The sequence below is a fragment of the Urocampus carinirostris genome, chromosome 7, assembly GCF_059441175.1.
Source record: "Urocampus carinirostris isolate Australia breed hairy pipefish chromosome 7, RoL_Ucar_1.0, whole genome shotgun sequence".
NCBI classification, from domain to species: domain Eukaryota; kingdom Metazoa; phylum Chordata; class Actinopteri; order Syngnathiformes; family Syngnathidae; genus Urocampus; species Urocampus carinirostris.
Genome location: NC_142355.1, coordinates 29,526,447 through 29,549,198, shown reverse-complemented (window position 1 = coordinate 29,549,198; position 22,752 = coordinate 29,526,447). Strand labels below are relative to the sequence as shown.

The 22,752-nt window shown below is 40.9% G+C and overlaps 2 protein-coding genes and 2 pseudogenes across 18 annotated transcripts in view; 1 reads left to right on the top strand and 3 right to left on the bottom strand.

Annotated features, from left to right (window-relative positions):
- LOC148362915 (ethanolamine kinase 2) overlaps nt 1–1,507 on the bottom strand; it is a 31,782-nt gene extending 30,275 nt beyond the window's left edge. For 2 of the 3 annotated variants that reach the window (XM_088340501.1, XM_088340503.1), the window contains exon 1: nt 1,442–1,485. The gene's annotated coding sequence lies outside the window, so the exon portion shown is untranslated. Of the gene's footprint in view, nt 1–1,441 lie in introns of all 3 variants that reach the window. The other variant, XM_088340504.1, reaches the window with a different exon arrangement.
- On the top strand, nt 304–21,507 carry LOC148362912 (uncharacterized). Of its 15 annotated transcripts, none has more exons than XR_015850927.1 (7): nt 1,437–1,562; nt 7,601–7,686; nt 8,881–9,089; nt 13,624–13,711; nt 13,787–13,918; nt 19,386–19,761; nt 19,827–21,507. XR_015850927.1 is itself a non-coding variant. In XM_088340505.1 (6 exons), exons 3-5 carry the CDS (start codon nt 1,506–1,508, stop codon nt 19,511–19,513), a joined length of 273 nt encoding a protein of 90 aa, XP_088196631.1. In that variant the 5' UTR covers nt 304–328; nt 573–622; nt 1,484–1,505; the 3' UTR covers nt 19,514–19,761; nt 19,827–21,507. The 15 variants fall into 15 exon arrangements, 1 of the variants encoding a protein (XP_088196631.1); XR_015850924.1 differs by having other exon boundaries at nt 13,777–13,918; XR_015850923.1 differs by adding an exon at nt 3,867–3,965 and having other exon boundaries at nt 1,446–1,562; nt 13,624–13,918.
- Nucleotides 2,515–2,604, bottom strand: LOC148362914 (U2 spliceosomal RNA; annotated as a pseudogene).
- LOC148362913 (U2 spliceosomal RNA) lies at nt 3,034–3,195 on the bottom strand (annotated as a pseudogene).
- Nucleotides 21,508–22,752: the final 1,245 nt, after the last annotated feature.

The window sequence follows — 22,752 nt, the reverse complement described above, 5'->3', positions numbered from 1 at the left end:
AAAGTGATTTTCACACAGGTGTTGGGGGTGGGGGGTGTTTTAAATAATCGAACAGTGATGTTCAGTTTTTCAAGCTCAACACAAATTGCTTCCAATGGTCAACATGCTTTTAAACGCCAGATCGCCCTCAAAGAGCGTTTTCGGGATCAAAGAGATACCAGATATACAGTTTCATCTAGTTTTCGTTAATGTATATTTTGAAAGTCACTTACTGTTGGCCAACAAACGATTACGCTGATAGAAAAGTGAACTTTTCAAGGTCTGTGATCCTTGAAAATGAATCATTGACAACGGAATCGATGAGCGCAACAAAAAAGAGATAACTGGAGTGAGTGTTGGCCAGTTTTTTTTTTTTTTAGAAAAAATGCTTGGATGTGTGCATTTGTGCAGGGATATGTCGGAATTTAAACGAGTGAGGGTGAGGGAGGTGTTTTTGAATGAAATAAATTTCTTGCATTGATGAAAAAGAGTAAAAAAGTTAGAAAGCAAAAAACAACGCTGTTTTTAATGGCTTAAGATAAAATGCCATTCCCAAAAATCATAGACATGTGATTTTTTTTTCAATCGGACAGATAACAAAAGAGAACAGCCGGGAGGTTGGAACTGGATTGACGTCATCAAAGTAAGTACACGTCCAACAGTTTTCTACATGACTTTAAAGGGACAGTGTGTAACATTTATTCCCTCATAGTGGTAAAAAAATAATTAAAAACTTCAATCGTTACAAAAAAACGTATTTTCCAGAATATTAACCCCAAATTTGCCTGAAATTAATCAAAATTATGTGCCTCTTGTAGACCATATATTCAGTAAATAAAATTGGTCCCTAAATCATATGATCTATGAAATAATTGTTCCTTTGTTTTTGATGCAACTCTTCCTGTGGTTTAAATTTCAAGCGCCCTATAGTCGTGTGCACCTTGTATAAATATCTGGCAAAATTTGGGTTTGAAAGGTAGGTTTCAGATCAGGGGATGTTGTATTGGTGATATGTGCAGCCCTTGTGATTAGGGGCTTGTAGAACAAATATGCCCAGCAAATAAATGACTTCCACCTACTTTGTTTTGGGTGGCTTGCTTTGGAATGGGTGGAACAACGGCGTCCTCTTTTGGACAATTCCCAAACGTACCAATTTACCATGTACCATAATGCAATCTGATAACAAGTTTTGAATGTAATTATAACATCCAAGGCAATGTCTTAATAAATTAATGTTCATACGGAATTATGTCGATTGGAGGGACATTCTCAAGTACAGAACATTACGCAAATTCGACACTTCTTTGGCTTTCTAACAACATTAGCAATTTTAAACACCGTCACCCGATACTGCGAGTATTAACTATCTAAGACCACACCCATAGAGGCATGATCTGGTCGAGCATCACTAGCCCATATAAAAAGATTTGGCTGAGCAATAGCTGGTCTCTTTTTCACTTACCTGAATGACTCATCGCATGGCCATACGGGGCCTGCTCTGCAGCCTTGAGTTCACATGAGAGCACATGGGCCAGACATCACGACCATCCGGAGCACAAGACCAAATCTCTCCGCAACAACAAGTAAGAGGACGGTTTAAGATTTACCACCATGTTTGCTGGTTCTTTTTTTTGTTCAAGGGAAACTTTCCAAATTGACTAGCATTATAGCGGGAAACTTTTTTTTGAACTAGTAACTTTCAGGAGTCAAAAACTCCCATAATCTCCGGCACCTTCCCCTCATTCTTTACCTATCTTTAATTATCCGTGTTAATAAATTGTGTGTGTTATTTCTTTTGACCTGATTGATTGGACCAATTTTCTTGGGATTAGTAATTCATATCAGAACTCAAAGAACTTAAAGTAATAATGTAACTTAATTTTTTTCAGGCTGGCAACCAGTTCAGGGTGTCCCCTACCCACTGCCCAAAAACAGCTGGGATGATTGAATATGATTTTTCTCGTTTTTCAAAAATTGATTACATAAAATGAGAAATAAAGCATCTTATATTTCATACTTCATACTTGAAATTCAAATATAGTGGAACCTCGGTTTTCGAACGCCTCTCAGTTCGGACATATCGGTGTTTGACCAAAAATTTTGAGAAATTCTTGCTTCGCTGTTCGGTCAAAAAATCGGAGTTCGAACGCCGGTACGCTAGGGTGCGATGCTGAGCGGCGTACGAGTGTTTTAGCCCCTAATTATGCCTCCGAAGAGGGTCGGTGCAAGCAGGACAGGTGAAAAAAGACAATTTGTTCGTAAAACTATTGCCTTTAAGAAAGACATAATAGCTAAATATGAAAGAGGTGTACGAATTTCCGATCTTGCTAGTGAATACAGCATGGCTAAATCTACTATCAGTGGGGGTTTTGGGGTTTTTAAGGGTTATTGATCTATCTTCGTTATTCATTATCCATTATCCGTTATCGGTCAGTTCATTATATGCTACAAAGCCTAGGAGCCGGGACACTTACTCTCAGCCAAAAGGCTGAGCTAAGGTCCTAGCCCTAAAGCCTTGTTGCGATCATTGCGAATGCACCGTTCCCGGAGGTACTGCAATACCGGGCCGATGCGTGGAGTGGACAGAGCAAGCTCTTATTCCATCTCCGGAATGCAAAAATCAAAAGGCCAAGCTAAGGACCTAGTATCTAAGGCCAAGCCATCACATGCCAACATATCCAGGATCTCATAAGAGTCGAGTTTAGTGTGCGCATCAGTGGGGGTTAGGGGGGTTTAGGGGTTTTAAGGGTTATTTAGCTTGTTCATAAACCATTATCCATTATCCGTTATCGGTCAGTTCATAATACGCTACAAAGCCTAGGAGCCGGGACACTTACTCTCAGCCAAAAGGCCAAGCTAAGGTCCTAGCCCTAAAGCCTTGCTAACGGGGGGGGTTTAAGGGGTTTTAAAGGTTATTTAGCTTGTTCATAAATCATTATCCATTATCCGTTATCGTTCAGTTCATAATACGCTACAAAGCCCAGGAGCCAGGACACTTACTCTCAGCCAAAAGGCCAAGCTAAGGTCCTAGCCCTAAAGCCTTGCTGCGATCATTGCGAATGCACCGTTCCCGGAGGTACTGCAATACCGGGCCAATGCATGGAGTGGACAGAGCAAGCTCCTATGCCATCTCCGAGTTGCAAAAATCAAAGCTGTGAAATTGAATGATGCGGCAAAGGAAGTTAGCGCTATAAGCAAGCAACTGCCGCAAGTTTTGGAAGAGGTTGAAAAACCTTTGATGATTTTTCTCTCCCCCCGTCCACCACAAAGGTAAGAAATCCTTTTCATAATCCTTTTTTTTATTTTTACACGTTCATGTTAACGTAATCTTTCGTACGGAAGATTACGCTAACGCGAACGTACGATTAGCCTGGGTTAGCTTCATGTTTACGTTCATGGTAAACATTCAGGGTAATGGAACGGATTAAAACGATTTTACATTACTATTAATGGGAAAAACGATTTCGGTGATTGAACAAATCGATTTTCGAACAGGGTTCTGGAACGGATTATGGTCGAGAACCGAGGTTCCACTGTAAAGAATATTCCCCAAAAATGGTTTTAAAAAGCAGGTACTATAGAAGTCCAGTATATAGGATTAGTTATTGGTACCTGGCTTATGAGAAACCAGGATATTATTAATTATCTTTACTCTCATTGTCTATATCTAGTTTATATTTTTATTTTTACATCAAAACAAACTTGCATGGGGAAAAAGCGTTTCGGTACTACAAAAATTCAGCGTTGGAACAACATTTTGGAATGGTTGAAGATCAAGGTATTATTTTGCATTTTTTTGCATTATTTGGGGGGGCAAAACCAGGGAATTTGTCAAGGGTAGGCAGAAGATAAGGTCGTTTTCACTGATTTAAATATTATCTTTAAAGGAGCTGCACAGAATTTGGAACTTGGTTACTCTGTGCTGCCATCTCCTGGCTTGTGTCATCATTGCAGCCTCAGTCAGCTCTTTCATGACGCGCTTGCAAGTATGTGCATTTCTTGGATGCTCGAATAAAATCCTTTTTATGGGTAGCGGCTCTTCAGGTTGTTTTTGCTTCTTTAATCCCTACACGGCCAAATATCATGTAAAATTGTGCACAAAATGACTCGAAGGAAAAGGGACAAATAGAACAAAAAAGAAAAAAATATACCAAAATGAAAAAGTAGTGAAAAGCTGAGAATAAAAGAAAACAAAGGAAGAGAAAAAAGAAGGAAAAATTCTGAAAAAAAGCCAGAAAAAAAAGAAAAGAAAGAAACAAAGGAAAAAAGTAAATAGAGAACAAAAAGACACAAGTAACAGCTTGGAAAAATAAACACAGTGAGATCTTTTTAAAGGAATTGAAAAAAAAATGAAAAAAACAGGGGAAAAGAAGAAAAGGTTTGTGTTGCATTCAAATAATTTCCAATTATACCAAGTCAATCTTGTTGCCAACATTGTACTTCCACTAAAAAATGTGATTAAATACAGTTCTGTATCATGAAACCGACTAAATAAGCCCCCCATACCTAATTGGTAAAATGGCGGCGCCCTCTGTTGGCTGCGGCTGCATCGGCTCGCTACAACGGGTCAGGTGTATCGACATTTCGTTCTGTGTACATTGTTACAAAGAATGACAATACAAAGGAAATTATTATTATTATTATTATTAAAATGTTAGTATTATGCGACAAAAGATACCAAGAAAAAAAAGAAATGGAAATCTTGTGAAAGAATTGTTGTAAAAACAAATGACGTTTGTAGGCCATACAACCTTTGCAATAATACATTGGTCATTTCATTCAAAAGTGAACTTTTTTTTGCATTGCCGGAAACTCAAAATGTAACTTAATGTCAAGTTTTGGTTTGATAATGACTTAGTTGCCACACTTGGGATTGCTGTTGCTCACTATTCTTTCAAGCGTTGCTCACCGACTTTGTGTGAACGCTCAGACCCCTGGAAAATTAGAGGGAACATTGATTGGGTGGATTTTTTTGATGGACTTCAGACTTTTTTGAGACCAGAACATTGCTTTAAATGGCGTGCGAAACAGTTGTCGCAGGTCTCCTTTAATGGCAAGTTTTCCCCTTTTTTTGATTGAGTCTTGCGCTAGCCGAACGATCAAGGACTCTCATTTTTTCAAGAGGAGAAAAAAAGGCATTTCAGACATCCGTACAGTATATTTATATTCCCCCTCCAATCAAACGTAGAATGGACTAGAAAGCCTTTATTGGCATTGTAAGGTGCAAATACAATCCAAAATGAAATATGCACGCCCCCTGCACCCCCCTGTGGGCCCCCCCTGCAATCCTCACTGTCATTCCCACCAACACTTTGTGTGCAAACGCGCTAATGGAGAAATTTAGCACATCAGAAGGGGATTCAATTTTCTTTTCAATCACGCCGCCTCGGAAGAATAGCGCGCCAACAATAAGGGGCCATTAGCGGGGCGGAGCCATCCGGGGCTGGGAGGTTTCGCCACCGTGGCCTGGCTCGCCATTGCGTTTAGTTGACAATTTGATTGTTGGGTGTGTGGACAATCGCACACACGAGACACACAAAATACGAGAGCTAAAAGTACCAAGTGCTAGCTAAAACAGCAGGGATGACATACCTGGAGCGGTACTCAAACAGGCAGAGTGAAGTGAAGTGTTAACCCCTGGCCGGATCCTGGCGGACTGGATCATTAAAAAACACCAAATATTTAGCTCTGTTTTTCAGTATTATGCTTTTTCATTTAGCGTACATTTGTAGCCAACCCTACAAATTCTAATCACGAATAATAATTTTTCTAATCACAGCACGTTTTTTCACAAAAAATGGAAAAAAAAACAGATTTCTCCAGCATCCGGTATCGAGTCCGCCTGTTTCATCCTGTCTGATATCTTGCGCCAGTCTCCATTATCCGGTATCAATCCCGTCTGTCTCGTCCTGTCTGATAACTGACTCTAGTCTCAAGTATCTTGTATCGATCCTGTCTATCTCGTCCTGTTTGATATCTGACTCCAGTCTCCAGTGTCTGGTATCGACCCCGTCTGTCTCGTCCTGTCTGATATCTTGCTACATTCTCCAGTATCCGGTATCGAGTCCGCCTTTTTCACCCTATCCGATATCTTGCGCCAGTCTCCAGTATCCGGTATTAATCCCGTCTGTCTTATCCTGTCTGATATCTAACTCCAGTCTCCAGTTTCTCTTATCGATCCTGTCTGTTCCATCCTGTCTGGTATCAATCCCTTCTGTCCAGTATCTGCTCGTGTAACTGGTATCGATCCTGCGGCCTCTCGCTTCCTGTTTTTCCACGCCGGATGTCCGTCTTGCTTCTACAGCCAAACGATCGCCGAATTACTGGCGTTTGTGTTCACGCGCATGACTGCCCCACTCCCGTGAAATAAAGCTTGTGTGAAAACGTTACGCATCTGGGTCCTCCTCCTGTTCTGGTTCTGACAGCGCCTTATATACCCGTGTATTAAAATTGGAAATGCACAGTTATACTTAAATGATACTCTATATGGTAACATATAGAGTGGTTTCTGAGTGACCTTTCGTGGTTGACATGGTCATTTTTAAAAAGTGACAAAAGAGAATCGCTGAATTTTAATGGCAGGTCAGACGGCGACTTCCGACTTTTGCACCTACTCTCGTTTGAATTGTTATCAGCTTATCTTAGCTCAATTTAGAAGGTATATGTATAATTAGCAAGGTAATAGGACTTTTGTTTTACCTTGTTTTAAATATTACAGCAACTGTTGAGGCCTATTTTCCAGAAGAAAGAGCAACCAGGGAAAAGAGTCTGATTATCCGGGACATTGTTCACTAGCTGTCTAGCTGGCGAAGGAAATAATATTTTGGAGTTAAACAAAGTAAGAATTTATGAATGGATTGTCGTATTCTCTGCACTATAAAGCACACCAGATTATAAGGCGCACCCCCCAAAAAAATAGCCTTTTGTCATATATTTTTCACACATAAGGCGCACCGGACTATAAAGCGCTACAGTGGACGCTGTGTTTGCCCTTTCTTGACAATTCATTAGGTGGTGCTGCGCTACAGGCAACGTCAACAAAACAGTCGGATTAAACTTCATTAATAGATTACAAAACAGCTTTCTGACAACTCCATTCACTCCCAAAATGAATAAACAGCTGTTTTATTATTTTCCCTGAGGTAAAGCAATTGTATTTTCATGACACATATTTAACATCCTTTAACTTTCACGACCAGAACGGAATTAGGACCCAGATGTGTAACGTTAACCACAAGTTTATTGAGATATAGAGGAAAGGCAGCGCCCGCGATCCCGTGCTCGCTGGATGCGGGAAGCAAGCTGCTCACAGAATCAGAACATGTTACGAATGCGAAGGTGGATCTTCCGGAGCGGGAAATCGTAGTGTCGTAGACGGAAAAAACAGGTGGATAGCCGGGACGAGAGATCAAAACGTGGTTGTGGGCAAAAAACAGGTCGTGGCCAGAAACAAACGGGGAAATCAGAAATAGACGGGTGGAAAACAGGTGAAAAAGCGGGACTGACGGGAGTCAGAGTCAAAATGCTTGCATTGTAGAAACAGAAGTTCGCTGACAGAGTCAAAATGCTTGCATTGTAGAAACAGAAGTTTGCTGACAGAGTCAAAATGCTTGCATTGTAGACGGACTGACAACAAGCGAGTGAAAGGACTGAGTTTACGTAGGATGGGGAACCAATCAGGAGCTGGCGCCAACCGACCGAGCACAGGTGAGTGTAATCAGTCATCATGACATTAACTATCTTTTAACAGCAGCAAGGTATAACAATGAACTTTGAAACAAAGAACGTAAAAATAGTCTGATACTGTTACGTTAAATTAAACGTTGGTAACAATAATAACTCAAAAGCAGTAGCATTGTTTCTTCATTTTCCTCATGTTGAAGTTTTTGAGTTTTTCCTAGCCCTGATGTAGGTTTTAGATCAGGGAATGGTGTCATAATAGTCTGTGGTTTGCAATAGTCTGTAAAGCCCTTTGAGACTCCTTGTGAATAAGGGCTATACAAATAAACATGACTTGACTAGCATAACAACCATAAACTGGAAGCTGTAAACACACAAAAGACACACGTAAAGCTCACTTTCTCAGTTATTCATCTAGAATCCATCGAAATTTTCTTCTTGACCTGATGCCACTCAATATTGATTCATACATAAGGCACACCGTATTATAATGAGGATGGTCAGCTTTATGGAGAAAACTACGATAATCAATTTTAGTGGTGGAATGATTGTCATAACTTTTAATTATGTTCTAAATTATTTGAATGTTGATATATTTGATCTGATGCAGTCTGAGCTCTTACTGTCAAGGAAGCAGAAGCAAGTATGACAGAAACAATGGGACGTGTATTCGGTCAGGGTTCGGTACACAGGTGAGACAGAAAATTGAGGCATCAGTATCTTGAGCACTTGTCGTGGTCCAAGTTTGTAGATAACTATATCTGGAAAACCGAATGAAAATCCTTTTCAGTCTCATAATTTAAAGGATCGGCTTCATAGTAATTTGAAGTGAATTCCTTTTACTGTTTTTTTGATAGTTCGATATACAGTACCTTTATCAAGGGATACACACTCTTGGACTTGTGGAGTTTTCTTTTTACTTATATACAGGATAAACTTGAACACAACAAAGAGAACACAATGAAATGGCTGGTACCTATAATATGTAAGGCGATTACTCCAAATTATATTAAATTAGCGATTTTGCAGTCCATGGAAATTGTCGATTGATCAGTCTAAAGGAAAATAGTAGAGGTACACAGACTAATAAAGACCTTACAGTGTTAAAACAATCAGCTTATTTAGAGGGAATTCTTTCATATCACATAAAATAAGAAATATAATTTACCCCTGCACCAAAAACAGTTGTTTGTTTTTTCCTTTTCCTGGTTTACCTCACAGAAACCTAGGGTTGAAAGAGTTAGTTGAGAATGGTTGACCAGAAGACGCTGAACCTTCTGCTTGGAGTTTTGGGCCGCATGACGTCGGCCTTCTGGAGATCAAAGACAAGGCCGTGCACCCAAAACAACACCTCCCATGGGCCTTGGCTGGAAAGCTTGTGTTGAGCCAGTGAGGAGACACCGTTTGGAGCTCGCATGTTGGTTTTATAGGTGGGAGTGTGACTTCAAAATGATTGGTAGACCATAGGCCAACCCATCTATTGGGGAGTTCAGTCACTGTAAGGACTGCTCTGTAGGGAGACTCTGGCTGGGGGCCTCATCTTAACAATAATCACGTTGAGTCTGTAGTTTGTGTTATTCCATGTGCTTTTTAGCTCTCATTTATCAGTTGCACCACTTTGTGGTCAAATATTACACACTATACCTTTAAATATGGTCATAGTTGGCCAAAATCTGCCTTAATGAAGTATTTATACTCATTAAATATGTATCAATGGGTCTGCGACCTTGGCACAGGCCTCATTTCAAGTTGAATTAAAAACAAGAAATCCAGACTGTTAGCAGTTACAGACTCTTAATTACATATTCACACTTTAACATAAAAATGAAAAAAACACATCCGTCAAGTGCCTTGTGCGCTCAGTATCTACTTGCGCTCACAGCTTACTGCTCTTATTCCTCTTTTCAACACAAAAAGGATACAATTATTGAATTCTTGCTGGTATTGCTGACAACTTCATTGTGCACACACATGTAAATGCGCAAAAAACTCGGGTCACCCGGCAATCGCACACACTTCAAGGGTCTTTTAACGGTATCCATAAAAAAACTTTATTCTTCATTTATATGCTTGCTAAGTGTCTCAATTTCACAGTCGAGTTATGAGATCTGACTTGAATATCACATTAGATCTGGGATCAAAAGGAGATTTTATTAAAAGAAGCGATACCATATTGGTAGGTAAGCAAGCACGAAAATTGTGAACAGAACCATTCAATATGCTTGAAGTAAAGTGTAAAGAAGAGGCGCGCCCTTTCTTTTGAAATGAAACCTTAATAAGAAAGCTTGATGCGGTTGAGAAAATGGTCGGAAGGCTTTTCTTCGCCCACTTTTTACCACGGAGGAGGAAGTCGCCTATCTCTTGAAACGCATCTTCCAAAAGTAAGTTGAACTTATCTTTATAGAGCAGCCCTTTGAGACTCTTTGTGATTAAGGGCTATACAAACAAACACGACTTGTCATTTTCTTTTATGAAATGTTTGTTTTTTAGTACAAAACAATACAGGTTACTTATACAAGCCTTAAACATACTTATATAAACCTTAAACATACAAAATATAGCACTGAAGCAACTTACGAACAAATTCTACTTATGAACGATTGTCCGTAACCTCGTTCGTAAGTAGGGCAGCGTCTGTATTCATTCGTGTATAACGCGCTCAAAGTTTGGGTGCATGCTCGACACAAGGTTTTATACAAGGTTTTCAGCAAAGATCAGTCGAAAAAAAATATCACAGTGTCAGGACCAGAACAGCCAGTAGACCCAAACGCTTAACGTTTCACACAAAGCTTTATTGGGGAATTGAGGAAGTCAGGCGCGGGAAACAAACAACAGCGATCTGGTGCTCGCTGGGCAGGAGGAGCAGGGAGCCCTCAAGAAGGGAACATGGTCGGAGGACAGAAGGAAGTCGGACAGCCGGGACAGAAGAACGGAGCGTCGTCCGAGATCGGGACAAGTCAGGAAACCGGAGACGATCGGAAGCCAGGGACGGACAGGCAGGAAAAGGGACAGGACGGGACAGACGGGAGCCAGAGTCAAAAGAGCTTGTGAAAGAGCTTGGCACCAAGTCATATTTTAATCATTGTTATTTATGCGAACACAAGACATCAGTTTCTCATACAATTGTTGTCATGGTTGCCATGGCGCTCAATTGGCTGCGCCTGGGTGTCACGGTTGCCATGGTGCCCAATTGGCCCCGCCCGTGTGGCGCAGCTGCGGCTCGTTGAGAGATTGACTTTCTGTTTATGTATAGCTCAGCGCTCTCTTGCCTCCATGTCAGCCAGTCAACAAACTTCTGCCCCACAAGACGTGGGTTCTGTCCTGTTTTCCTGTCAACGAACTTCTGCCCCACAAGATGTGGGTTCTGTCCTGTTTTCCTGTGTTATCTGCAGTCTGGTATTGTTCGCGTTTATTTTTGTACTGTTTAATTTCGGGTTCCAGTTTTGTTTTCCGTCTATTCTTGTCCTGTTGGTTAGTTTCTCCAGTTTTGGTTCCCTTCTAGTTGCTCCTGTTTATTTTCGTCACCCTGATTCGTTATCGATCTCGTCAGTCTCTGGCGTCCTGTCCTTCCACGCCAGAACGGCTTCCTAACGTGCATATTGCATAACTCCCCATTTGCCATCAAATGGGGAGTTATGCACGTTAGGAAGCATACAGTATACATATACAGTGGGGCAAATAGGTCAACTACCAATTGTGCAAGTTTTCCCGTGTAGAGTGAATTGTTAAAAATTCTATTTATTTAATTCAGAATCTAATTCGGTGGTTACCGATTTGGCCAGCAGGTAGTGCTACCGGTTTCCCACCTGAATGAATTCGACATAGCCTCATATTGGCTCTTGCATTTATCGTGAAGGAAGCAATATTTTAATTTTAGCTTTAAGCAAAAATGAAATCATTGATTCATAAACGGTGTTAAAACACCCAACCCATTTAAATGATCAGGAATTATTTTCATAGCATGTCCGAAACACCAAAACAGTCAATTTTGAAATCTTAGTTTATCTCAAGGGAAACCTCAAAGTTGTCTTGTTGGAAGTGTTTGTTGAGAATGATGGATGACCAGAAGATGCCAACCTTCTGCTTTCAAAAAGGTGTTTGACAGAGTGTGGCAAGCCGCCTTTGGGCCACCATGCGGAAGTTCAACATGGGGCAGAAACTAGTTTAGATCACTGAACAACTGTATGCCAATGCCAACAGTGCTGTACTTATCAATGGTATCATTGGAGCGTGGTCTTGCACCACAGTTGGTGTGAGACAAGGCTGTATTATCTCTCAGGTATTTTCTCTTCCTGGAGATGTCTGAAGCTCAGTCAGTATTGGGGGACACGCGTTTGGGTCCTGATCCGGTTCTGGTTACTTCCATCTTTCCCTATTTTTTTTGAGACGTGGACTCTCACAGCAAACCTGGAGAAGAAAATTCGGGCCATAGAGATGCGATGCTACAGGAAACTTCTAGGCATCAGTTACTTAGCCCATGTGACAAACGAAATGGTGCGAAACACTATCAGAGGGAACATTGGACCGTACTAAGATCTGGGCCAACACCAAAAAGGAATGGACTGGTGCCAACTTTGCCACGACCCAAGAACAGGCCAGGGACCGTCAACAATGGAGAAAGCTGTTCAGAGTTGCATCCTCAATGATCCTCCAACGACGCAGGCGGTTAAGTGATCCGTGAACCGTTAACCATGATGAAATTTTATCATTGTAAAAATTCAAATAACATTTTCTTAAACGGGGACAGCATGGCGGGTAAGTGGTAAGCGCGTCTGCGGCACAGTTCTGAGGTCAGGGATCAAATCCATCCAACAGTTTTCCTGTGCAGAGTTTACATGTTCTCCCTGTGCTTGGGTTTTCTTCCGGGCACATTCCAAAAACATGTAGGTCATGGAAATTGGCCGGACGAAATTGTCTCTAGGTATAAATGAGCAGGTGAGTTGTCTGTCTCTGTGGCCTGTGACTGGCTGGCAACCAGTCCCTGGTGTTCCCTGCCCACTTCCTGAAGATAGCTGGGATGGGCTCCAGCACCCCCGCGACCCTACTGAAAATAGGTGGTGCAGATAATGGATGGATGGATGTTCTCAGACGACCTCTCATAGATTTTGACACTTTCCATTCACCATGTGTCTTTACATTCAAGGTAAAAAACGCAATCAAGTCTGACAATTTGTCCCTTTTCAAGCTAACAAGCGCAAGCCATCCCACAAAAAAAAAAAAACGTCCCCGCAATTCATCAGGGATCCTCAATGTTTTGTGCAGACGAGGCCCTAAATGGAGAAGGCGTGTTAATGGTTAGCAGGCCCCCAAAGACCGGAAAAAAGGGGAAGCTTTTGGGTGTGTGTGTCACGTTAAAGTTAAAGAAATGTTGCTTAAATGACTGCCTTTCTTTTAATATGATGGTTTGAAAAAAGGAAAGAGCAAGTGGAGGGAAAACTTTTAAAATCTGGTAGCATTAAAGCAGTGCTTCTCAATTATTGTTTGTCATGCCACCCTTGGAAGAAGAAATACTCTCGTGCCCCCTAAGATGGATCTTTTTTTTAGTGATCACAAAATATTGGTGGGGACAAAGTCATTTTTTGATATTGTTGGTAACGAAATCTATGCCTTTCTGCATATTTTCACTGAAAAACTCAAGCGTCTGCTAAACGTGGGTTGTATTGTCTTGAAGTCACAGCTCAATTTCTTTGGGTTCATGCTGTCCGCTGCCAACATTTTGAACATAGCAATCACGCCGGTCTTTGCTCTTCTTGGTAAGTAAAAAATAATTGAAGAGGTTAGTTTGTGATTTAAAGTTTGTAACCTATTGATGATTCTTGTATTGATATGTAAATAACATTCACTATTCCTATTTTCTTCAGGAGCCTAGATGATGAGCAGTGATGAGGAGACATAGGAACAGTTTTTAAGTAATGGTCTGTGTTGGCCATTCAAATAAATATCGTAAAACTATTGTGTCTTCAGGATTGGGCGGAGGATCGTTTTGCAATTCATGCGACTCGACACATCGACAACGACAGCTCAGATGAAGACTGTGCCATCATTCATTGCGGTATGTAAATGGTCAAGTCAAGTCATGTTTAATTGTGACGCCCTCAATCACAAGGAGTTTCAAAGGACTGCACAGACCACAGATTATTGCAAATCACGGACGATTATTACACCATTCCCTGATCTACAACCTACATGAGGGCAACGGAAAACTCAAAACCTCAACATGAAGTGAATGAAGAAACCTTGAGAAGGGACCGCATATAAGGTAACCCCCCTTCCAGGATGACGAGGCTTCAATGGATGTTGCAATAACAAATAATACACAGATAATGTCAACGTGAAATATGGGTCATTCATAATCTAAAGGACAGTGTTTTTTAACCAGTGTGCACACTATTGTGCTGTGAGACCTTGTCTAGTGTGCCGCTGTATTTTGCCCAATTTGATCTTTCCCCAAAAATCAGGCCATTTTTCAGTATTTTTTGCTATCTTCAGACTAGGAACTGTAATAGTCATCCATATCAGTAGGTGGCAGTAGATTTTAACATACTTCTTATCTGCTCATGAGGTAGCACAGTACATTTAATAACTTACGGTAATTTGTTTAACGGTTTAAGATTGCAATATCAAAAAATAAAAACATAAATAAAGCATATCATTCTTTTTATTTTAAGTATTATTTTCTTCTTTTATATACTAATTATCTGCTTATGAGGTAGTACAGTGAAATATTTGACATAACTTCATTTTCGACGGACGGTGCGCCTCGGAACTTTTTTATAAATAAAAGTGTACCTTGGTTCAAAAAGGATTTGTCATGAACCAGAACAGGATCAGGACCCAAACGCGTGACGTTACTCACACAAGCCTTTTATTTTACGGGAAATGGGGAGTCGTGCACGTTAGGCAGCAGTCTGGCATGGAATGAGAGGAAGCCAGAGGCCGACGAGATCAATACCAATTGCCCGAGTTGATATTGGACAGATGGGGTCGATACCAGACAGGACGGGACAGACAGGATAGATAATGAATCAAGTTATCTAAAATAAACAGGACAAAAGTAGACGGGAACGAAACTGGAAACTGATATTAAACAGAACAAAAATAAACGGGAACAATACAGGACAGGGAATCCCAATAGGAAACAGGACCAAGTCAAAACCCACATCTTGCGGGGCAGAGGTTCGTTGACGGACTGACAAAGGTAAAATGAGAGCACTGAGCTTAAATAGACGGAAAGCCAATCTTTCAATGAGCTGCAGCTAGCGCCACACGCCAATTGGGCTCCATGGCAACCGTGACAGGGTTGAAAAACACTGGTATACTGTAGAATATATATAATAAGTGTGTTTAAAGACTGGATTTAAACAGAATATAGAGATAACGATCACTTATTTGTTCTCATCATGCCAATCAATATTGATTAATAAACACATTAAACAGACTTTGAGGTTATAAATATAGAGTCCGTGTTCTCGATGTGGGCACATTACAGCGACATCTAGGGGTCAAATATTACCAAGTGTCCCTTTTCGAGTGAATTTCCTCATCAAATTCTGTCCATATGGAGACGTTTTGATCAAAAATGAATACGTGTTTGTAAATAATGTGAAGGTAATACACACAGGTGGATCCAAAAACGAGTTGAAAGAACGGAATTCATCACGTCCCTACACGATGAAGCGTCATACTTAAAAACAAAAAGTGAACTTAATAAAAGGAGCTTTTGAACGTGGCAAGATTGCGGTAGCTCAAATTTTAATCACCGCATTTTATTAATTCATTCCTTTTTCCACAAACACGCTCGCTCCGAACGCGAGTATCTTTCGTGCTCAAAATGTTTTCTTCTTTATCTCATTTCTTTTTTTTTCCCTCCCCCATTTAAGGCAAATAATTAAATAAAAGCGAACCGACGCAAGCTTGTAAAAGGGTTTCGGCTCAAGGACGTTATCAGATGAAAAACAAACAAATCGAAAAAAAGGATGCATGCTCCGCGTCCCGCTGACCCCCGCGCGCTTGAACGCATCGTGGCGCATTCAGGCTGCGAGGCAGCTGGTTGCAAGTCCACGGAGATAATTTTTTGTTTGTTTGAGGACATTGAAGGCACCACTCAACTCATAGCTACTTTTCTTTTTTGGTGTACTTTGTCCACGCAAAAACCTTCTTCTTAGAACTAGGGGGGCGGGTGGGGGTTTGTCTGTCACAGAAATTTACCACTACCAAGACTTTTAACCATTTATTACATTTTCACGGAGGGAATAGGGATATAGTACAAAATTCTCGGGGACATTGCTGTTTTCATCCAATATACTGGATGCCACAGTTGTAGCCATCAATAGTGTAAGTCCATCCTTCTGGCAGGCCACGTACGAACACAACTTGTAAACACCCGAGACGCAGTAATATCCAGGATATGTTTGTACCCCAAATACTTAATCCTTAAAACAAGCAAACTATATGAAATATTGGATGCTTTTGCTCGTTTTACTAATTCGGTCACGGTTGCCATGGCACCCAATTGGCCCCGCCCGTGTGGCGCCAGCTCCCTGTAGGCATTCCCTGTCCGGTATTGTTCCCGTTTATTTTTTGTCCTGTGTAAAATATGTTTCCAGTTTCGTTCTCGTCTACTTTTGTGCTGTTTATAATTCTTTCCAGTTTTCGTTCCCATCTAGTTTGTTGCAAAGTATTAAAGATTGATGATCAGAATATATAACGGAACAATACTTAAATTTATTATAAATCTACTTATAATATTCATTGCAAGTATATGATTTTGTATCCTGTTATCCTGTTTCAATATCCATCCCGTCTGTCCCGTCCTCTCCGGTATCGACCCCATCTGTCCGATATCAGTTGGTATCAAGCTCGTCAGCCTCTGGCTTCCTATCATTTCACGCCAGACTGCTGCCAAACGTGCATGACTCCCCATTTCCTGGAAAATAAAAGGCTTGTGTGAGTACGTCACGCGTTTGGGTCCTGATCCGGTTCTGGTTCATGACAGATTTACTAAAAAATCTATATATCTATAAAAATGTTATCAGGAAAACGGAGGAAAATCCTTTTAGGCAAGGATGGCTACTCAACAATTTAAAGGGAATTCTCTTTAACCATTTTCAGAATTCCAACATACTTTAATTAAGACACACACTCTTATGGATTTAAAGAGTTTCATTTAATATCATCAAAAATCGCTTATCGGTTTGTGGTTTTCGGATAAGCGGAAGATAATGGATGGTTGGATGGATGAATCATCAAAAACTTGAATAGAACACAAAAGAAAAATAAGGACAAGAAAAAGACAGAAAGAAGCTGTGATCAGGGACTGAGAGAACCTGCAAACTCCACACGGAGAGGTTGCTGTCACGATTCTGTCACTTGCCCGCTAATTGCCCTCACCTGCGCTCACGCTTTCAGGCCCAGCTGCCACTCGTTTCCTAATTATCCCTAATTATCCCTCTCCCTGTTGAAGCACATTCTTGGTCACTCTTTGTCAGTCCGTCAGCGAACTTTGGAACATGCAAGGCAAGCACTTTTTGACTTCCGATTTTGATTCTGACCTCTGACCTGATTCCGTCCCCTCTTTCCTGTATCGATCCCCTGTCCCTGGCTTCCCGTTCACCTCCGGATACCCAACTTGCTTCCGATCCCCGATCACGGTCCGTTCTCCTGTCCCAGCTACCCACCTTACCACTTACCACCTGTCAACGGCCTTGAGGGCTTCTTGCGCCTCCTGCCCAGCGAGCATCAGACCGCTGTCTTTTCCTCTCGCCCTGACTTCCCCGATCCCTTAGTAAAGCATTGAGTGAAACGTTACGCATTTGGGTCCACTGCTTGTTCCAGTCGTGACAGTTGCGGTAGCTGGACTTGAACCCTGAACGTCTGCACCATGGGTGCTAACCACTCATCCGCAGTGTCGCCGGCGTTATGGTAGTTTGATTTCATTATCTTTTAATCAAGCCAATCGATACCTGTAACCATTGGTTTGAACTTTGGTTTCAGTTTGATAATGTGATGATGGTGAAAGCTGGTTCAGAGGTCCCAGGCGGTGGAGCTGCAGTCCTCAAGTCTGGAGGTCCTGTCAGGACCAAAATCACAGGTTGGAGGGAGACTTGTGGAACAGGACTCGGTCGCTCGTTTGACGAATCTCTATTGTTAGTTTTTTGCTTAGCAAGACATTTTTGGTCCTTGCTCACAGGGCTGGATCAGAACATTCGTCCTGGGCTAAGCAGGAATTTCTTGTTTGTTAGCTCAAACACAACTGAAAAGCGGGGTGTGGAGTGGTCGGTCTCACACGCTCTTGCCAGCTTCCCTGAAAAGGGTTGCAAGGTCAATCCCTGAATGTCCTTTGTTTCACAAATGAGAAATGACATCGAACCCGGCTTTACACCCACCTGCGAACAATACAATTGAATCACTTTGAATAAATAAAATAGAGCAATCGTGGAATTCGATGCATGTGTTTTGAAATCATTTCATGAATATTATTTTTAATTTCATACAGGTAATATTTAAATGCTAAGTTTTCTGGTGGGCAAACACAATTAGATTGATTCCTGTAAGTCCAGCTGGGTGGAGCAGGGGCAGTTTATGTCCGTGAGAACTCTCCCGTTATGGATAGGTGTCAAACTCATACGCCCCGGGCCACATACGGCCCGGCGTATAATCATAACCGGCCCGTGAAATAATTTCATATATATTTACTGTAATGGCATGGCATATAACACTCAAACTACAGGTCCCATAATACAGCGCTTTTGCTGCCTTGCCTCTGCAAGACTGCAAGACATTCTCGCATTAATCGAGTTAGCTGTAGCCTGATGAGCGCAGCCACTTTTAAAACTATCTACGGACAAACAACACATTGGCCAGTTGAAAAACATGATCGACAAGTGCATAAATAGTGATTCTTTAGTGTCAGGAAGCGGAGATGGAACGCCCAAGGACAAGCTTCAACCGATCACCTTATAACGGAAGGCTAAACGGAGAAAAGCAGGGTGACGTTTCAGTTGCTGTGGATTAAGCAGATGCTAAACCCTCACAACGGCCAGGAGAAAGGTTGATTCTGAAAACAGAGCCTATTAAAACTGACGGGAGGCTGAATATATGTTTAACTCACATTGCTGGTGAACTTTTGTGCTAATGTGGCCATAATTAAGGAATATAATGTGAAATGGCACTACGAGACGATAAAATAAGGATAAGATCAAAAACCTAGACACAGAAAAGCACAAATTTGATTTATATTTCCTTTTTTTCATATTCTGAATTTGTATAGTTTTGACAGGAGATATTTTTATGGACGCATTTTTAAAAAAATTATGTAATGTTTAAATTAGTTTATTCTGGAATAATATTCCGGTCTATTTTTAAATTCAAATTTATGTTTAAAAAAAACCCCACCAAGTTTTGGTTCATTCAATAAATATGTATCCTGTCCTGCCTGCAACCAAAAGTATGGTTTGAGTTTTCACTCTATGTGCAATTGAGTTCAACACCCATGCCCCAACGTTAAGCAGAATGCTGTCCCAAAATTGGTTTCCTTAAAGCTGGGAACAAAGTTTTGATGTCAGCATGGAGAATGTGTCTTTGATAACTTACTCTTCTTTTTTACTTCACAATTCTAATCCTAATGTTCCGTACAAATTTTGGATCTTCCGTTAAAATCTTTTAACGGAGTTGGGCGTTTGGGAGTTGCTCATTTGTCCTAAAAAATGTCTATCCATCATCTTCAGGTTATCCTCGGTCAGGTTGCGGGGGCAGCAGCCTTAACAGGGAAGCCAAGACCTCTCGATCCCCAGCCACTTCATTCAGCTCACCCGGCAGGATCCCGAGGTGTTCCCAGGCCAGCCTAGAGGCATAGTCTCTCCAGCATGTCCTGGGTCGTCCCCAGGGCCTCCTGCAAGTGGGACATGCCCGGGCCAACTCAACTGGCTCCTTTCAATGCGGAGGAGCAGTGGCTCTACATAGAGTCCCTCCTGGATCACTGATCTTCTCACCTTATCTGTAAGGGAAAACCCAGGCACCCTGCGGAGGAAACTCATTTCGGCCACTTGTACCCGGGATCGTGTTCTTTCGGTCATAAACCAAAGTTCATGACCATAGGTGAGGGTAAGAACCTAGACCGACCGGTAGATCGATAGCATTGCTTTTCGGCTCAGCTCCCTTTTCACCAGGACAGGGTCCAATGACGCTGCGCCGACCCGTCTGACGATCTGTCGTTCCATCCTACCCTCACTCGTGAACAAGACCCCAAGATACTTCACTTCCACTCGGGACAAGATCTCATCCCCAACCCGGAGGGAGCACATCACCCTTGTCCAGCTGAGTACCGTGGTTTCGGACTTCGAGGTTTCTGATCCTCATCCCGGCCGCTTGACTTTACTTTTGTCATCAAAAATGTGATGCATGTAAAACAAGTCCATGCAACAAATACAAACATTCCCACCAATATATCAAATAACGACAAGACCTTGAAGAGCAAACTCAAACCAAGTCGTCATTGCAAATGGGTCTTAAGGGTTGCGCAGAGAATGCTAATTTGCGCTAAGTACTCATGTATTAGCATAGTGTCAAAGTACACAAAACAAAAACTGTAGGAGGCCTTCTCTCCACCAGTTCGCTGGAATTTTTATTGAATCGGATTCAACTTATTTTTTGCGCGTGTGTTCCGGCGACAATGGAGACGGCGGCCGAGCGCCAAGAAGCCCAAGGTTGGTGAGATGAGCGAGAAAGAGAAAAAAATGCTTTTGATCAACTTGCTCCCATGGTCACGGTCAAAAGCAGAGGAATGAAAAGAAGAAGAAAAAAAAGAAAAGAACCTGTTTAGTGGTGCGCCGCCGATACATTCGGGTACAAAAGACATTTTTGAACACAAAGAGCGTGCACACATTGTGAGAGCATGTGGCCTGGGGGGCAAAAAGACAAAGTGGAGAAGAAGAAGACAGAGATGAAGAAGATGTCTCCGAGGGGAACAAGGCTAGTGGCGGAAATGTTGCTGTTGTTTTGTTTTCCTCGCCACAAAAGGACAAGTTGTGCACGGCAAAACTCCCAATTCTGTTTGGGTGGCCAGTTCAAAACTTAATGTGATAGTCATAAAAAGAAAAGTGGAAAATTCAAGTCTAAATAATAGAGAGCAGAAAATAGAAAGCAAAGATATGAGGGAAATGGACAGAACTCTAAATATAAATACATATTATAATAAAAAAATGACAAGGGACATATTCTAAACACAACACAATTATTTACAAACGAGTTGAATGTGTTGACTGGTTTATTTTAACAGTTGAGTGAATGCAGTTTTACACCTTAACCTGCTCACCACGCAATAAAAACTCAACACTGCCCTCTAGCAGAGAGTAAATTTTGTCTGCATTTACTGAAAAAACATATAACTTTTGATGATAATCACCGAGACTCCATTGTTTTTTTTGATAGGCTTAGAAATATATGGAGAGGATGGATTAAATCAACTAACATAGATAGAAATATTTCACTTGAGTCCAGAATGAGTGATAAGTATTTTTTTTAATTACTTTACGGAAAAGAAAGATCTTTGTTCGAATATCAATACGTTTCTGAGTCAATCCTGTATATATAATTTCTAATATATGTTTATAATTTTTTAAAATGCTAAAATTAATTTTACATTTTAAAATTTAATATATTAACCCAAAACTTTACACTAAATGAAACTTTTGTATTGGTTTATAAAAAAATGAATATAGAAAATATGAAAACCATTTTTTAATATAAAAATTAAAATACAATACAATTGAAAAGTTTAGAAAAATCAGGTGAGAGCATTATGAAAAAGCAAATAACATGAAAATGACAAAACAAAACATAATTGGAAAAAGTGCGAAATTTATCAAAACAAATTCTTCTATTTAAAAAAAAAATATGAATAAGAAATATCAGATTTAAAAAGATATATATATATATATATATATATATATATATATGTATATATGGGCATCACGGCGGCGCAGTGGTTAATGGGTATGCGGCACAGTTCTGAGGTCATGAAATAAAACCTTCCTGTAGGGAGTTTGCATGTTCTCCCTGTGCCTGTGTGGTTTCCTCCCACATTCCAAAAACCTACATGTCATGTTAATTGGCCGGTCCAAATTGTCCCTAGGTGTGAATGAGCGAGTGGGTGGTCCGTCTTTGTATGCCCTGTGACTGGCTGGCAACCAGTTCGGGGTGTCACCTGCCCACTGCCCGTAGATAGCTGGGATGGACTCCAGCACCCCCGCGACCGTACTGAGGATAAGCGGTGCATATAATGGATGGATGGATATATATATATATATATATATATATATATATATATATATATATATATATATATATATATGTGTCCTGCATATACAGGGATCAGAATGGAGATTTTCATTTTCAGCTGAAATAGCCAGGGTCCAGGGGCCGCAGGCCCCGGCCAGGTCCAGGGCGGAGCCCGGTGGGGGGCTCAGGGGGGCAAACCCACCCGAAGCCAACGGCATTTATCTTATTTGCTATGTGAAAATTGCACTAGAATGAATTAAATCCAACAAAACAGAAACCATGTATTTTTTTCAGTTTTAAGATGTTTAAAACAATTGGGGGATTACAATGTTACAACCATCACCATTGTTGTTGTGTTTTGATGATGAAGATGGACCTTGTATTTAGCTACTAATCAACAATATATATGAAAATATATACATTAATAACCATTCATCATTAATTTGAAAATAGAATGCACAAACTGAACATGCTTAAAGAAAATACATGTCAGTCTGTGACAGTCTTCTCCAGCCCTGACCACTTAAATTTATTCTTGATTCCTTTATTAATCTCGGAGACAAAAGCCTCGTCTTCTTTTCTTAGTATTTTCATATTAACTTTTTCAAACACTCATTTCACCGTTTGAAAAGACCGGAAGGAGCGCCATGTTTGAGAAAGCAAATGCTCTGAACAAAAGCTCCGCTGATTGGTTATCAGCGAACCAATGGTAGGAGTCGATCTATTTGTTGTGTGTTATAGATCTAATGCGCTGCGCTTCTTTTTGCCGATTTTTCTCGCGATCTCTAACTGCTAACTTGGGGTGATGAAACAGTC

Coding starts and splice junctions, on each gene's coding strand:
- LOC148362912 (XM_088340505.1), top strand. CDS start 1,506: ATGGGCCAGACATCACGACCATCCGGAGCACAAGACCAAATCTCTCCG. Junction 1,563..13,623: donor AAATCTCTCCGCAACAACAA/GTAAGAGGACGG, acceptor TTGTGTCTTCAG/GATTGGGCGGAGGATCGTTT. Junction 13,712..19,385: donor CTGTGCCATCATTCATTGCG/GTATGTAAATGG, acceptor CATCATCTTCAG/GTTATCCTCGGTCAGGTTGC.